Below are 16,361 nucleotides of genomic sequence, written 5' to 3' on the forward strand. Positions count from 1 at the left end.
CCGAGGTAGTGTTTCCTTTCATATAAATTATTTCCTCTATACAGTACAGAATAACTATTAAAGTTGGTTAGTTGATGTCGCAGTTCTGGTTTTCTGATTGAACTGGGAACATAAGTAACCAGCAAGAGCCTATCAAAATTGACCCAATAGACTTGAAAAACAATCTAAAAAAATTTCCTCCAAAAAAATAAGCTCAATGTTTCCATTTACAGTAGAAGAGCTCCAAAGGAACACAGATTTATCAAATTGAACAACAACAAAAGGAGGTAAAGAAATTACTCAGAATGAAGTATAAAAAAACAATATGAAAATCAAAAGGCATACATCTAACTGGATGCCAAAAGGAGATGGGGAAAGGAGAAAAAAGAATAATTGAAGAAATGCAGCTGAATTATTAAGAAGTGATAAAAGGGCCAAGGGGGGCTGGGGATGTGGCTCAAGTCATACAGCGCTCGCCTAGCATGCGTGAGGCATTGGGTTCGATTCTCAGCACCACATAAAAATAAAATAAAGATATTGTGTCCACCTAAAACTAAAAAATAAATATTAAAAAAAAAGGGGGCCAGGGGTATAGTTCAGTGATAGAATGCACAAGGCCCTGGGTTCTGTTCCTATCTGTGTCTAAAAAAAAGTTATGAAAGATGTGATTTTAAATATATTTGTGTTTTTTGAAAAGACAAAACAAGCTAGGGGCTGTAGTGCACACCTATAATCCCAAAGGCTCAGGAGGCTGAGGCAGGAGGATTATGAGTTCAAAGCCACCCTCAGCAACTTATTAAGATCCTACCTCAAAGTAAAAATATAAAAAAAATAAAAAGGGCTGCAGATGTGGCTCAGTGGTTAAGTGCTCCTGGGTTCAACCCCAAGTACAAAAAAAAAAAAGCTAAAGTAACATTAATTTTTCCATGTGACATAATTCATGAAGAAAATATGGGAAAATGGTTCTGGGATTTCTATTTCCAGCAATATGCAGAAAAAAATAAAATGCCAAATGAATTTTAATTTTACTTTTAAAATATATCATTGAGGGCAGAGGATGCAGCTTAGCAGTAGAGCCTTGCCTAACGTGTTAGGCCCTGCGTTTCCCTAGCATGCCGAAACACACCCATGTACACACCATTAAGCTGGCAAAAAATACGAAATATTCAGAGATCAAGTAAGTGAAAGTGAGAACACAAAAGAAGAAAACTGAACACTAAAGCTGACTTTCTCTTTAGGGGCATAACAAGAGAACTCACCCATTCTCACATCCTTGTAGCAGCAAGAGACAAAGTCTAGATAAAGGACTGTTTAGCATAAATGTAGAAATCTAAAGGAAGGCTCATGTGACAGTAAGTGAGAAAGTATACAAGTTTCAGCAGCTATTGAGCACAGTAAAATGAGAAGACAAAGGACATAAGAACTGAAAGTAGGGCTCAGTGGCAGAGTATGCCTAGCATGTACAAGGCTCAAAATTTCAAACCCAGCACTACACACACATATACACAAAACTGAAAAACTATAAGGAATTATGGGTAAGAGTCAAAAGGAAAAGAAAGAATAATAACACCCACAGACACTAGTCAATTCTTTGGCATAATGGTTCTGAAAATTCCAAAGAGGGGCTTTACCCTGGTTTTCTCTCTTCCATCACCATCTATTTCAGGTACTTAAACGATCTGTCAATGTTAAACATGAAACCCTCAAAATGGATAATTTATACAAACTATTTCTTTTGAATTCTCATCACTTGTGGGTTTTTTAAAATATTTTTATTAGTTATTGATGGACCTTTATTTATTTGTTTGTATGTGGTGCTGAGAATCGAACCCAAGGCCTCATACATGCTAGGCAAGCGCTCTACCACTGAGCCACAGCACCAGCCCCATCACTTGTATTTTTTGAAAAGACAAAACAAGTAGTATAAAGATTATGTATCTGAATACGTTATATTATGATAAGTATAATACAGTATAAAAGTATAAATATTATGAAAAAACTTTTGTATGGAAGTACTAAGTGGCTCACCACATTTCCAATTAATAATAAAACAACCAGTTTAGTGTAACCAAGTTTTACTCAAATACCTGGCAGCTATGATCAGTATCCAAACCATCCCAGAGACTCATAAACTGAGCTTTCATCATGGCTGTAGCTTCATGATCAGAGCTTGAACGATTCCGTAGAAAGGAGTCTTCAAAAAAAAAAAAAAGGTCCTTAACTTTAGAAATTAATTATTTACCCTTTATATAATTTATGCATTGGAAGAATTACAACATTCAAAAAATACATAGGCCTGAGGAATTTTTCAGAAGTAACGAAGGCCATGAATTCTCAGATCAAAACGCATTACTGTGGGTTTACTAGGCTTAGCAAATAGAACACCTAAACAACTAGAGAAAAAGGATACAATCTTTAGGTATCTTAGGCAATAAGCAGATTTCTCAAAAGCAACAAGAAAGTTTGAAAAACAATGGAAACTGAAACTTCAAAATGCTGAGGGAAAATAATTCTGTATCATTTAAGAGATAAGGCAGAAAGAATTAACACTCTTTCATCTAAAAACAGAAAGAATTCACTCCTTACAACCTTTGCTGAAAGAAATTTAAGACTTTAGTAAGAAAATTAAATCCAGAAAAGGCAAGATCTAAGAAGCACTGGTGAATAAAAAACTGGCAAATGTGAGTAGGTGAAAAAGCAATGAAAATAACAGTAATAGGTAAGATATAAAATAAGAAAAAATGTTGGAAAACATGTAAAAGTTAGGGGGAATTATCAATGTGTAGAAGTTCTAAGGTCACTGTATAGTTTGCAAGGAGGGCAGAGACGATGATTAGGCTTTAGACATTTAAGAAAAATAGGTATAGCTGGGTACAATGACACACACCAATAATCCTAGCAATTCAGGAGTCTAAGCCAGGAAGATCCAGTTCAAAGTCAATCTCTGCAACTTAGCAAGGACCTAAGCAATTTAGTGAGGCCCTGTTTCAAAATCAAAAATAAAAAGAGCTGAGGTTAAGCACTCTGGTATCAATCCCCATACCAAAGAAAAAGACAAGTACGTATGTTAAATGTTTCACTAGAAGAAGAATAAAGAACTTCTAAATCTGTAGCAAAAGAAAAGTTTTGGTTATGTATTTGCCTTGGGAATTTTTTCATTGTTTTATTCTTTCAATATTTGGGGTTCTGGTATGCATCTTGAAGAAGAGAGTATATAGCTGGATTTAAAAATAATTTCTACCTATTTCTTTAATTGGGAAGTGTAGTTAATTTGCTATTTTTATGACAGCTAATGTATTCAGATTTATTTCTACTATGCAATTTAGTGCTTTTTATTTAGCAATCTGGTGGATGGTCTCTTTTATAAGTTTGCTGTCTAAATGGAATTGGATTTCTATCTCATACCATATAATAAAAAAAAAAATTTAAGGATATTTGTGGAGATAGTGTAAAGTATTGTAAACCAGACATAAAAAGCATAAATCACAGAGGAAAAATACTTATAAATGTGACTACTTTCAAATTTAAATCACTGCAGCCATTTAAATCATTGTAAAAGAAACTACTATAAACAAATTGAAGTAATTATAATAAACATCAACAACGAATTATCCAGAAAAATATAAATTCCCCAAAGAAAAACTGGAAATTACAAGCAAAAAAACCTAACAGCGAATCAACATATTAACACATCCAAATTTACTAGTGATTAGTAAAACATGAATTAAAATAATGGTGTGATAATTCTTGGTTTTCAAATCGACAAAAATTAATGGTAATGTCTGAAAAAATAAATCTTAGAGAGTATGCTGGGAAACAAATTCACTGTTATGAGTGTCTAGGTATAATCATTTTGAAGAACTTATAATCCTAGTGAACTTGAAGAAAGTTCAACTTCTAGGAACCTATCCTAGACAAACATATATGCATAATAAAACATGTACATATATCTCCACTGAATACTGTTGAGAGAAAAGCCTATCAAGCAAGGGTATGAAAAGGCTATGATTCATTCCAAAACACAGATATGAGATACAGAATATTCAGCTGCTAGTTATGCCTTTTGTTTTATTAGCAGAGCCTAACAATTGTTAAAAATTAAATCTGGTTTTCTAAATATTACCTTTAAAATGACTTTTCAAAAGGCTCACATAGAAAACAACATACCTATTTCATCTATAAAGATGATGGAAGGCTGTAGCTTTATGGCAAGGGAGAAAACAGCAGCAGCCAGTTTCTGAGATTCTCCATACCACTTATCAGTCAATGTTGAAGGTTGAAGGTTAATAAACCGACAGCCTGCTTCTTTAGCTGTAGCCTTGGCAATTAATGTTTTACCACAGCCTGGAGGTCCGTAGAGAAGAACACCTGAAAAATTAACATTATTTTATTATTATCTTCAAGATAATGAAATATTTGCTTTCTTTGGAGTAAAGTATAATAGATATGAAGGTATACAAATTTTTTTTAAATATTTATTTTTCAGTTGTAGTTGGACACAATACCTTTATATTATTTATTTATTTTTATGTGGTGCTGAGGATCAAGCCCAGGGCCTCGCACATGGTAGGCGAGTGCTCTACCGCTAAGCCACATCCCCAGCCCCATGGAGATATACAAATTTTCTTAATTTTGGAAAATAAAAATAAAATTCAAACTGAGGAAAAAAATAAATATTTCGCATAAAATATTTATATAAAACACACTTCAAAAACTGAATTTTTTTTTGGTTGCCATGCAAGGGATCAAAGCCAGGTTCTTGAGCAAGCTAGGCAAGAGTTCTATCATTGAGCTATATTCCCAGCCCACCTTTCAATTTTTTTTTTAAATAAAAAACTTGAGCTTGTTTCCATAAACATTATATATTTTTTTACATCAGGCATCTCAAAATAACGGTCAATCTTTTCCTAAAGAGTAGACATATTTTTCTGTTGATCACAATTCTTTAAGATTCATGTTACAACATCAAACTAACCCAAGTTTTGTTTGTTTGCTTGTTTGTTTTTGGTACTAGGGATTGAACTCAGGGGGCACTCGACCACTGAGCCACAGGATCTCCCTGAGTCACTTAGTGCTTCACCATTTCTGAAGCTGACTTTGAATTTGTGATCCTTCTACCTCATCCTCCCAAGTCGATGGGATTACAGTCATGTGCCACTGCGCTTGGCCATCAACTAGCCCAAGTTTTAAACATTTCTAAAGCTGATTTTGAAATTTAACTCCATAAGCTTTACCAGGACAAGTTAATATTTTCAAGCAGAATTTGCGATTTTTAATTCAAGTCCATTTATAGCTGCTTAAAATTTACTTAAGTCAATTATAATCTGATCCTTCAACTGACATTTTTCTTTTGGATAGCCATGTGAAACAATAAAGAATAGTCATCTAATGACATTTCATTTAAAGCTGAAAACACATGGATGATTGCTGGTATTGTGGAATTATTATATCTCATTTTTTGATCATATAACAATGTGGGCTGCACATTTACTAGCAAATTCATATGTAAATATTAATTATATCAGAATTTTTAGAACAAACCATTCATTTGAAAGCCTCTGTATTTTGTACACTTTACAGTTACACCATTGTAAACATATGCACTACTTTTAGAATGTCATATTTGTTTCAAAGTATTCGTTGATCGTTTCATGTTTTTCTCCTAGTAGTTTGGACAGAAGATTAATATTTTCCAATTATTTCTCTTTGTAAATCAAAATTAGTGTTACTAAGTAAGTAGTTGCTAGTGTCTGAAAATTAAACTTGAAATGAAGGCTTTTAAATCTCATAATCTTCTGGCAGATAGAGTTATGATAAATAAGGTATATATAAGGAGATATCAATATTGTACTTCTTGAGCTGGGTGATAGTTACATGTTACCTTTATAATTATTCACTCAAATATTTTATCTCCATTTCTCTATGTATGTTATGTTTCATTTTAAGATTCAACTGACATATTATCAGTGAGTTTAGCAGTTTAGTGGTCTAAACAGTGTTAGTATGTATTAAGAGTGGTAAATGAGTAATAGTCCATAAGTTAACATGAAGCATTTTGCTTTAATTATTAGTTTCACAATCTTTTAACTAGTTTCTTGAGCTTAATTTGGCACTTATATAACCAATTTAAACAAAACAAATATATGTTTATCTTGTGCTTTGTAGAAGCCTAAAAATTCATACTTCTTTTTAAGATGGATGTTTTTTGTGAGGGTTTTACTTGTTAAGTGCTACAGGCAAATAAAAGATTTAGGATAAGAAAGAAAAAACTAAGCTGACATACAGCACTCGCTGTGGCTCAGGAGGCTGAGGCAGGAGGATGCTGAGTTCAGAGCTTCAGCAACTTAGTGAGGTCCTGGCAACTCAGCAAGACCTTGACTCTAAAGAAAATATAAAAAAGGGCTAGGGATGTGGCTCAGTAGTGTTCAATCCCAGTATCCCTCTCACTCAAAAAAAGAAAGACAAGACTAATTGATACATACATATTCCAACATAAAATAATCCTCATTGATGACAAATACACTATCTTATTAGTGTATTTGAAAAGCGACCAACTTTCCTTCCCGAAAGTGTTTCTGCATTCTTTATTTGAATTGCCTATAATAAGACTGTATGCATAAACAAAACTAAAAGGATCATACTTACAGATGCAGGTATAAACATTCTCAATGCTTAAGTTTCAAGGTTTCAAAGTGATGACTAACTACAAATGAGGAAATAATTTATAAAAATTTTAGAAGCTAAAGAATGATTGAGGGGGGGCTGGGGTTGTGGCTCAACAGTAAAGCACTCATCTTGCACAAGTGAGACCCTGGGTTCAATCCTCAGTACCACATAAAATAAATAAGTGAATTAAAGGTATTGTGTCCAACTACAACAAAAAAATAATTAAAAAAAAAAAATTGACTGAGGCTGGGGGTGATGGCAGACACCTATAATCCTTGTGGCTCAGGAGACTAAGGCAGGAGGATCTGAATTCAAAATCACCTTCAGCAACTTAGCAAGGCCCTAAGCAACTCAGCAAGAACCTGTCTCTAAATAAAATAAAAAGCCCTAGGATGTGGCTCAGTGGTTAAGTCCCCCTGGGCTCAATCCCAGGTACCAAAATAAGTAAACAGAATAAAAAATTATTTTAAAATTATTACTTATACAACAGTTCACTGGATCTCAGCATTGTGTTTGGAGAATCTGATTTCATCAAAAACAAACAAACAAAAAAAAAATACAGTTCTCTAAGGCCTAAAAGTTATGTTTTCTAGACTTTTAATGCTTTCGGCAAATATATATTCTTCACCATACCTTTTGGAGGCTGCAGAAGCCTAGAATTTTCAAACAAATGCTTCTTTTTGATAGGTAAGATAACTGTATCTTTCAGATCCGTAATGACATCATCTAAACCTGCTATATCACTCCAAGTAACCTGGAAAAAGTTAAAGTCAATATAAATTTTTCAACTAATGTATACTCACAAAGCAAAATCCACCCCCAATTGTAAACCATTATATAATCTGGTAATTTCAGATAAATAATAAAAAGTTAAAATTGTATATTAATATGAGTAAACACTTTGCAGCAGTAATGATATTAATAAGCTCAGTGACACTTGAAAAAGGAATTTAGAAGTCAATTTCTTTCTATTTAAAAAAAATTAAATAAAGCATTAGGGCTCTGGATGTAGCTCAGTGGTAGAGCACTTCCCTCTTATGGGAGAGGCCTTGGGTTCAATCGCCAGTGTCTTATGTGGGGTTAAGAATTTAACTGAATTCATTCCATTTGTGAGTAGAAAATACACTTCCACAAGAATACTGAGAAACAGCTTAAGATAATTAGCACTAGCTGATAGGGAAGAGTTTTGCCAGGAATGTACCTATTTTACATAAGATATTATCAACACAATAGGAATTTTAGAGATAAGGTGTATACTAATCAAACTGAACTTCTGATTTTTATTCATCAAAAGTAAAAACTGTCAAACTTATGAAGTGCTGGGAGCAGTTCTGTATGCCTGTAATCCATCTCAGCAACTCAAGAGTCTGAGATAGAAAGAGTGCAAATTTAAGGCCAGCAGGAGCAACTTAGTGAGGGCTTAAGCAACTCAGTAAGACTTTATATCAAAATGAAAAATAAAAAGGGCTGGGAATATAGCTCAGGGTAAAGCACCTCAGGGCTAAATTCTAAGTAACAAAAAGAAAACTAAATGCTATGGTTTGGATATGAGATTTCCCCAAAAAGTTCCTGTGTTAATGTAGGAATATTTAGAGGTACAATGCTTAGATTAATGAGAACTGTAAACTAATCAATCCAACCTAATTTGAATGAATTAACCAGGTAGTAACTAGGCAAGTGGAACATGGCTGGAAGAGTGGGTCACTGGGAAAATGCCCTGTAAAGGTCCACATTCCCTGCAACCCCCTTCCCCTTTCTCTCTCTCTGCTTTGAAGACACTAAAAAGTGAGCAGCTTTTCTCTACCACACCCTTAGGCCATGATGCTCTGCTTCACCTTGGACCCAGAACATCTGACAGACCATCAAAAGAACCTCTGAAACTATAAGCTAAAATAAGAGTTTATTCACTTCCCCCAAGTTGTTCTTGTCAGGTATTTTGGTCACCAAAACAAAAAGCTGACTAACACAACCTATTTTCAAATAGACATGGAAAACCTTCTGAATCAAAATGTTTCTTTTAAATAAAGCTAAAAGGGACTAAAAAAACAAAAACAAAAACAAAAGCTATATCTATATAGACATTTATATATATGTTTATAATTTTAATATTAATGTGTGTGTGTATATATATATATATGTATGTATGTGTGTGTATGTGTGTGTGTGTGTGTGTGTGTGTGTGTGTATCCATCCATCCCATAAGCTGGGCCCACATCTGTAATGCCAGCAGCTCAGAAAGCTGATGCAGGAGGATGCAAGTTAAAGGCCAGTCTGGGCAACTTATTGAAACTCAGTCTCAAAATAAACTTTAAGGAAGAGTCTTGGGAGTGTAGCTTTAGTGGTAGAATGCTTGCCTATAGTGCACAAGGCCCTTGATTCAATCCCCAGTGCTGCACGTACCTGCCCCTCCAAGGGGAAAAAAAAAACAAAACAGAAAGAGAAAAAGAAATCAATCTAGTTCTAAGCTAGCACAGTAAAAGGGTCATTCAGAAGCATTGCTTTACTTTTTTTTTTTTATAACTTAGGGGAAAAAGTGGGGTGGTGTTTTAGTCAGCTTTTTTTCACTGCTCTGACTAAAAAGACCCGACCAGAACAACTGTAGGGGAGGAAAGGTTTATTTGAGGGCTCATGGTCTCAGAGATCTTAGTCTACAGAAGGCAGGCTCCATTCCTCTGGGCTCTAGGTGAGGCAGGACATCATGGTGGTAGAGTGTGAGAGAAGGAAACAGCTCACATTATGATCAGAAAGCAAAGAGTGGGCAGTGGGAAAAGATAGAGAGACACTATCTCAAAATTAAAAGATAAAATATTTTTTAATCTCCAGATACAAAATATATACCCAATAGCCATGCCCCCAATTAACCATTTCCTCCAGCCACACCCCACATGCCTCCAGTTACCACTCAGTTAATCCCATCAGGGATTAATTCACTGATTAGGTTGAGACTCTCACAACCCAATGATTTCTTCTCTGAACCTTCTTGCATTGTCTCACACATGAGGTTTTGGCAGACAATTCAAATCCAAACCATAACCGGTGGGGATGTAAAACAGTAGCCAAATCTGAAGAAAATATTCATAATAGCTGGGAAAACATACTATCCCTATTGTGACTAACTCACACATAGACACATTTAGGGCCCTAAAAGATGTCATTATAAAGTCATAAATCAAATTAGAGGCTTAAATCTAGGGATGTGTATATATGTCTCTCTATACACAAATATTAAAAGGTATTGCACACTTTTATTTTCTAGATTTAGAGATGGATCTACCATATTTTACTCAATTTGTATCAATAACATTAATGTATTAGATAAATATATTCTAGCTTATTTATATCTGTTGCTAATCAAGTATTCACATAGCATCTTGGAGTTTATAAACTAAATTAATCTAATCCTCAAAAAAATGTTTATGAAGTATATAGACAGGTATTATGCTATTATCCCTGGGCTATAGACATCAGAACTGAAACTTGAGAAAACCATTTGCCAAGGTCACAAATAGAAAAACTGGGATTCAGAATCCTGTGTTGCTTACCATAACATACCATAAAAATTTAGATTTTAACTGGATACAGTGGCACATGATTATAATCCCAGAGGCTCAGGAGTCTGAGACAGAAGTTCAAAGCCAGCCTCAGCAATGTAGCATGGCCCTAAGCAACTCGGTGAGACCCTGTCTCTAAATAAAATATAAAAAGGCTGGGGATGTGGAGAAACCAGTGGTGAAGCACCCTTGGGTTCAATCCCTGGTACAAAAAAAAAAAAAAAAAGTCTAGATTTAAACTACACAAATCAAAACACCCATATGAGAAAAGAAGTTTTATAAAACAATGAAAAATACATAAAATTACAAGTTTTCCTAGGCAAATGTGTTCAAAATGTGTTCAGAAAAGAGTAACATAGCAGGCCTAGCATTTGGGAACTTGAGAGTTCCCACAATTCCTTGACAACAGCTCACTGTTCCTAAACAGTGTGTGCCAATGATGTGGTTTATGGTTAATATCACTTTTCCTTCTGGGAGTCTAGAATTTCAAAACACGTAAGGAAGATGAGGACTACATGAATAGCCCCCAATTAAAAACCCTGAACTGTGTCTCTATTAAGCTTCCTAGAAGACAATACTGCACATGTGTTGTCACAACTTGTTGATGAAAGAATTAAGCATGTCCTTATGACTTCAAGTGGAGGGAATTCTAGGAAGACTGTGCCTTTCTCCAGACTTTACTCCATTCCCTTTTCCCTTTGCTGATGCTGCCTTGTACCCAGAATAAATCATATCTGTGAATACAATTACATTCTAAGTCCTGTGATTCCTCCTATAGAATCACTGAACCTACTCATAATCTTCCACACCTTTAATATAGAACACTAGCCAAAATAAATAAATCATAATAAGATTAAGGATACATACATGCATGTTAAGAGGATCTACCAGATGAGCAGCAATACTCATTTCATATTCTGAAAGCTTCACATTTTTCACACCAATTTGCTTCATAAGTTTTTCTGCCTAGAAAGAAAAAACAAGCGATCATTGTTGGTTTGATATTAGTTACTGGTATTTCAAGATAGATAGAAAGACAGATAGTCTAAAAAGCAATAAATAAACAAGAATCTTCAAGGACTATTCTAGGTTTCTTGGTCTTATCCTTCCCTATTGTGAGACACTAAGAATTATAAGAAAAAAATTTCCACTCCACAGAAACCAGGGCAATTTAACCAGCTCTTGGGAAATGAGAAAATAGAATACAAGACTGAAGAAAGGATGTACTTCATAATATGGCCTCCTATGGTTTCAAGGAGACCTTAGGGTACAATGTGGTTTCTCTGACCTAGTAGAATGAACATACAAAAAAAGGTAAAACCTCAAGATAAAAGTCCAAGTAGCTAAGGATACCAAGAAATGTACAATTGGTGTTTCTTTCCTTAAATTAGCAGAGAATCTAAAATAGATATCCAACTGCCTTCAAATTATCCAGGTATCTACGACAGGTGTCTGTAAATATCTAACTTAGAATGTTTTGAGACACTGTCCCTTTCAGTTAAGAGTCAATTCCTGGGAGCTGGGGTTGTAGTTCAGCAATAGAATGCTTGCCTGGCATGTGTGAGAGGCTCTGGGTTTAATCCTCAACATAAAAATAAATAAAAGTATTGTGTCCATCTACAACTAAAATAATAATAATGTCAATTTCTGGATATAGTTAACCAAAGATAATAAAATGACTCTAAATAACATGTGTGTGTGTGGGTGTGTGTGTGTATGTATTCTGGAAGTAGGGCAAAATTAGTTTTAAATCTATGAGTTCTAGCAATGCAACAAATGTTTGAAGGCAAACATTTTCTGAGTGTGCCAAAGACTATGCCAAAAGAGTAAACAGATGAAGTCATTCAATCTTCAGAGTGATCCTATAAAGTAGAATGATTTTTCCCCTATCAAGGAAAAAGAAACTGAAGCTTAGCATGATTAAGTAATTTGCCTTAGATGAAAGGTTAACAAATGTAACAGGCAAGATCTGAATCCAAGCCATACAACTATGGAGCCCATACTCTAACCACCACACATATTTGCCTTGGTTTCTCTACTTAAAATGCAGAGGGCTGGGGATATAGTTCAGTTGGCGGAGTACTTGCCTCACATGCACAAGACCTTGGGTTTGATCCCCAGCACCACCACCAAAAAAAAAAAAGTTTTCATAAATCTATATATACATTAAAATTTCAAATAAGTGAGCATTTTAGAATAAAGGTACTCTAGTATATCATGTTTTTAAATGTTACAATTTTTGTTGTTTTCCTAAGATGCTTTTGCTGATCTTGCTGTTTGTCAGGGATATCGCTGTTCTATAAAGGAAATTCATATCACAGAGCTTATGTTTACAGTTTAGCTAGGTTATTAGGAGAAATATGTGTTAGTCATATCCTGGTAATACCTCTTCTAAAAAAGTGCTATAAAGGGGGAGGGCTGGGGTTATGGCTCAGCGTTACAGCACATGCCTAGCATGTGCGAGGCCCTGGGTTCGATCCTCAGCACCACGTAAAAATGAATAAAGTAAAGGTACTGTGTCCAACTACAACTAAAAAATAATAAGTCATATCAGATAATCACATAGAATAAATCTTCAATTTTTCACTTCCTATGAAATAAGTAACCTTTTCCAGGTTCCTTTATCTCTTGAAAATGCCTTCTCTTTCACTGTCTGTAAAGCTTTTATGTATCAGCTATGGAAGGTATCTTATTTTAGCACTGGTAAAGACATTAATTTATTCTTCTTTTTCATTATGCTGCTATAAATGTGAAGCCATCCTACATGTGTTCTTTTAGGGCAATGCTCTAAAACAGTGGACTTCAACTGGGGAAATGTGGTCCCCTGGAGATATTTGGCAATGTCTAGAAATACTTCTAGCTAGCACACTTGGAGATGGGGAAGAAGGGGCTATCGACATCTAGACCATTGAAGCACGGATGCTGTTAGTCATTCTATAATGCACAAGAAAGCCCCCCTCCACCCAGCACTATATACGACTAAAATGCACCAAGAGCCAGGCACAATGGCACATGGCTATAATCTCTGCGGCTCTGAGGGCTGAGGCAGGAGGATTCTGAGTTCAAAGACAGCTTCAGCAACTTTGCAAGGCCCTAAATAGCCTCGTGAGATACTGTCTCAAAATAAAAAGCTCAAAAAAAGGGGCTGGGGATGTGGCTCAGTAGTTAAGCACCCCTGGCTTTAATCCCTGGTACCAAAAAAACAGATAGGTAGGAAAATTACTTTTTACTGAATACCCACCCTCTTTAAAAAAACTATTTTACACTTTTTTTTTTACCCTTTCACATTACTTTATTACCCATTCTTGCTATTTTTTTTCTTCTTCATGTGAAGTACAATTATTAAAAGCTGTTAAGAAGTGGAATAGGAAAAAAAAAATGAAGAAGAAGTAGTGGGATAGGAAACAGTGAACTACTATTTTTGCCTAGAATGGGGAAGGAAGAATTAAGGAAAAGGAGTAATAGAAAAGGAACTATTATGCGTAACACTCACTTCATTCAGGTTCTAAAAGATTCGTAAGATTAACTGTCCTTTTGGAAGAATAATTTTAGGAAGTTACTTTAACAACTTAAAATGAAAAACACAGAGGAACTAATTAAACAGATCAGAAACAAGGACAACCTATGATTCTTTCACTGAGGTCACAGCTGAACTGCTCCATTTTAAGTGTAGGTAGAGGAAATCATTGATAAACTATCTTAAGAAATGCACTTAAAGCAGAACTAGCAGAGAATTTGAGTATCTTTACATGTTAAGTATAAGCCCTTATTATCACAAACTTATAATAAAGACTAGAAACATCTTTTTCTAGGAAATGTGGAGACAGGAAACTTCTTTGTTAGCATTAGTGTACTTATTGTCGTAATATTAGGGTAATATCTGATATTACCATAGGGTTCTGAAAGCTCCTGGGTAAGATATCTGTACTATAGTGCTCTTCTACTATGCTTATGTATAAAACTCAATGCTAAACTGAGTTTTTTTCTCCTCCTCTTGTTTCCTTTTTTACTGCTTTTCTTTCCTTATTCCTCTATCTACTCTCTCACTCAGACAATACTGTACATTCCTTACGGATTTCCTATCTTAATTTCCTATTGACCTTACCTTTTACTGTTCTAAGATTTGGTTCCAGTAAATCATATGCTTTAAAAGTCACATGATTGATGATACAGTGATACAGTTTTACAACTGTTTTCTGGGGTAACAAATGATAGTTCTTCCAATTGTCATTATATGATGGCTACTTTTAAAATTACTTAGCAGCTGAGAGTTTCAGTTTAATGTTCCAGTGTACAGTTCTTTATAAAGCATTTGAGGTATTATTTCTCTCAAAATAATGGAAACAAAATTTGTAAGATTATAGTTGTAATGACAGTATGACAAACAGGAAGAAAACTAAGGCCACAGTTACACAGTTATGTACATTATCTTCCTGTATATGACGAATTTTGGGTACTGAATCTTTTCTGTGATTTATTATTAAATAAATCTATCTCAGGAAAAGTATATAGTCTAACTAATGTGACAAACAAAATACTGCATTTATAAATGCCCACAACAGTTCCAGTATGAATCACTCATCCTGTACATTAAAGCTCTTCTTTACTGGTCATGTTGAGGCTTGAATTCAGGCGTTGCACATGTTAGGTAAGCACTAACATATCTACAGCTCTTTTTTGAGAAAGGGTCTCCCTAAATTGCCTCAACTTCCAATCCTCCTGCCTTATCCTCCCCCAAATAGCTGGGATTACATGCAAGTGCCACAATACCTAGTTTAAAGCTTTTAAATAAAATAACAACCCAACCAGGTGCAGTGGCACACACCTGTAATCTCAGTGAACAAGGCTGAAGCAGGAGGATCGTGAAGTTCAAACTTAGCCTGAGCAACTTAGCAAGGCCCTGAGCAACTCAGCAAGACTTTAATAAAATATAAAAAAAAGGCTGGGGATGGAGCTTGATGGCAAAGTACCCCTGGGCTCAATCCTTGGTACAAAATAATAATAATAATAACAACAACAATAATGTCCCAATTAATAATATCCACTGTTTATTACAGAGATGTCTATCAAAACTCTCCTATTACATTTAAGTACGGTCCAAACAGCAGCATATATCCAGAAAATTCCTGTCCCTCTATAACATTCTGCGGGAACCATTAAATATCCTACATTCTCACAAGCTGGAAGCTTTCCTGACTTCAAACTAGAAGTTATTTACAAATATCCCATTTAATCCAACAAAACACTACCTCCAGGTTAATACTCCTGATTTCAGTGCAACTATGCCATCTTTTACCTTGCACCTTTCAAACTGTAATGCCTTTATAATCACATAAGGGCCAAGTATGGTGGCACACGCCTATAATCTCAGTAACTTTAGGAGGCTGAGACAAAAGGACTGCAAATTCAAGGCCAGCCTCAACAACTTACTGAGGTCCTAAACAATTTAGCAAGACCCTGCCTCAAAATAAAAATTAAAAAGGGCTGGGGATGTAGCTTAGTGGTCAAGTGGCCCTGGGTTCAATACGCAATACCCACCCCCCAAAAAAAATCACATGAGGTCTACTAATAATCTGGCAACCTCTAAGAAGTATTTTATATCTAAGCTTTTAGATTCCACATTCTTTCTGACCAAAGTCATATTTTTCTTCTCTCTCATTCACATCTGATTGTTGCTCTTAAAGTGTACTAAAGTGTACTATAATTCCTTAATTCCTGGAAATTCTCCAACTGAATTACTCCCCTATCTGGCAATATTTGACTTCCTACATAGGCTGAACTATAAGGTCATTAGTTAGATAATGCCCTCCTCAGAACCCTTTAACACTTCTAATTAGCATTATCCCCAATGCTGGTTCAGCACTACCATACTCCCAGACACTAAACTGCTAAGTGATGCTTGAATAACAAGGACTAGGATTGTAGCTTAAAGGTAGAGGGGCTTCCCTATCATGTGTGAGGCCCTAGCTTCAATTCCTAGTACCACAAAACAAACATCCAATTGAGTTCCCAATTTCTTCTACTATCCCCTAATGTTCTATGGTCAATGATAATTTAATCCCATTAAACTGCTCAAACATTTATTTACCTCAGCAGGTTTTCAACCTCCTCCACTCCCTTTCATGTTACTGAGAAAAAATACTTAGCTCAACCTTAAAATGTTCC

The 16,361-nt window shown here is 35.1% G+C and overlaps 1 protein-coding gene across 1 annotated transcript in view; it reads right to left on the reverse strand.

The window, feature by feature from the left end:
• Atad1 (ATPase family AAA domain containing 1) overlaps positions 1–16,361 on the reverse strand; it is a 49,121-nt gene that overhangs the window by 23,632 nt on the left and 9,128 nt on the right. The window contains exons 3-6 of the mRNA XM_046456815.2: positions 11,064–11,162; positions 7,279–7,399; positions 4,147–4,347; positions 2,067–2,173 (exon numbers count right to left, since the gene is read on the reverse strand). Of these exons, the coding sequence (XP_046312771.1) occupies positions 2,067–2,173; positions 4,147–4,347; positions 7,279–7,399; positions 11,064–11,162 (528 nt within the window). The remainder of the gene's footprint in view (positions 1–2,066; positions 2,174–4,146; positions 4,348–7,278; positions 7,400–11,063; positions 11,163–16,361) is intronic.

The sequence above is a fragment of the Marmota monax genome, unplaced genomic scaffold (genome assembly GCF_021218885.2).
Source record: "Marmota monax isolate L192 unplaced genomic scaffold, Marmota_monax_Labrador192_F-V1.1 WCK01_AAM20220418_F8-fsc00166, whole genome shotgun sequence".
Classification (NCBI taxonomy): domain Eukaryota; kingdom Metazoa; phylum Chordata; class Mammalia; order Rodentia; family Sciuridae; genus Marmota; species Marmota monax.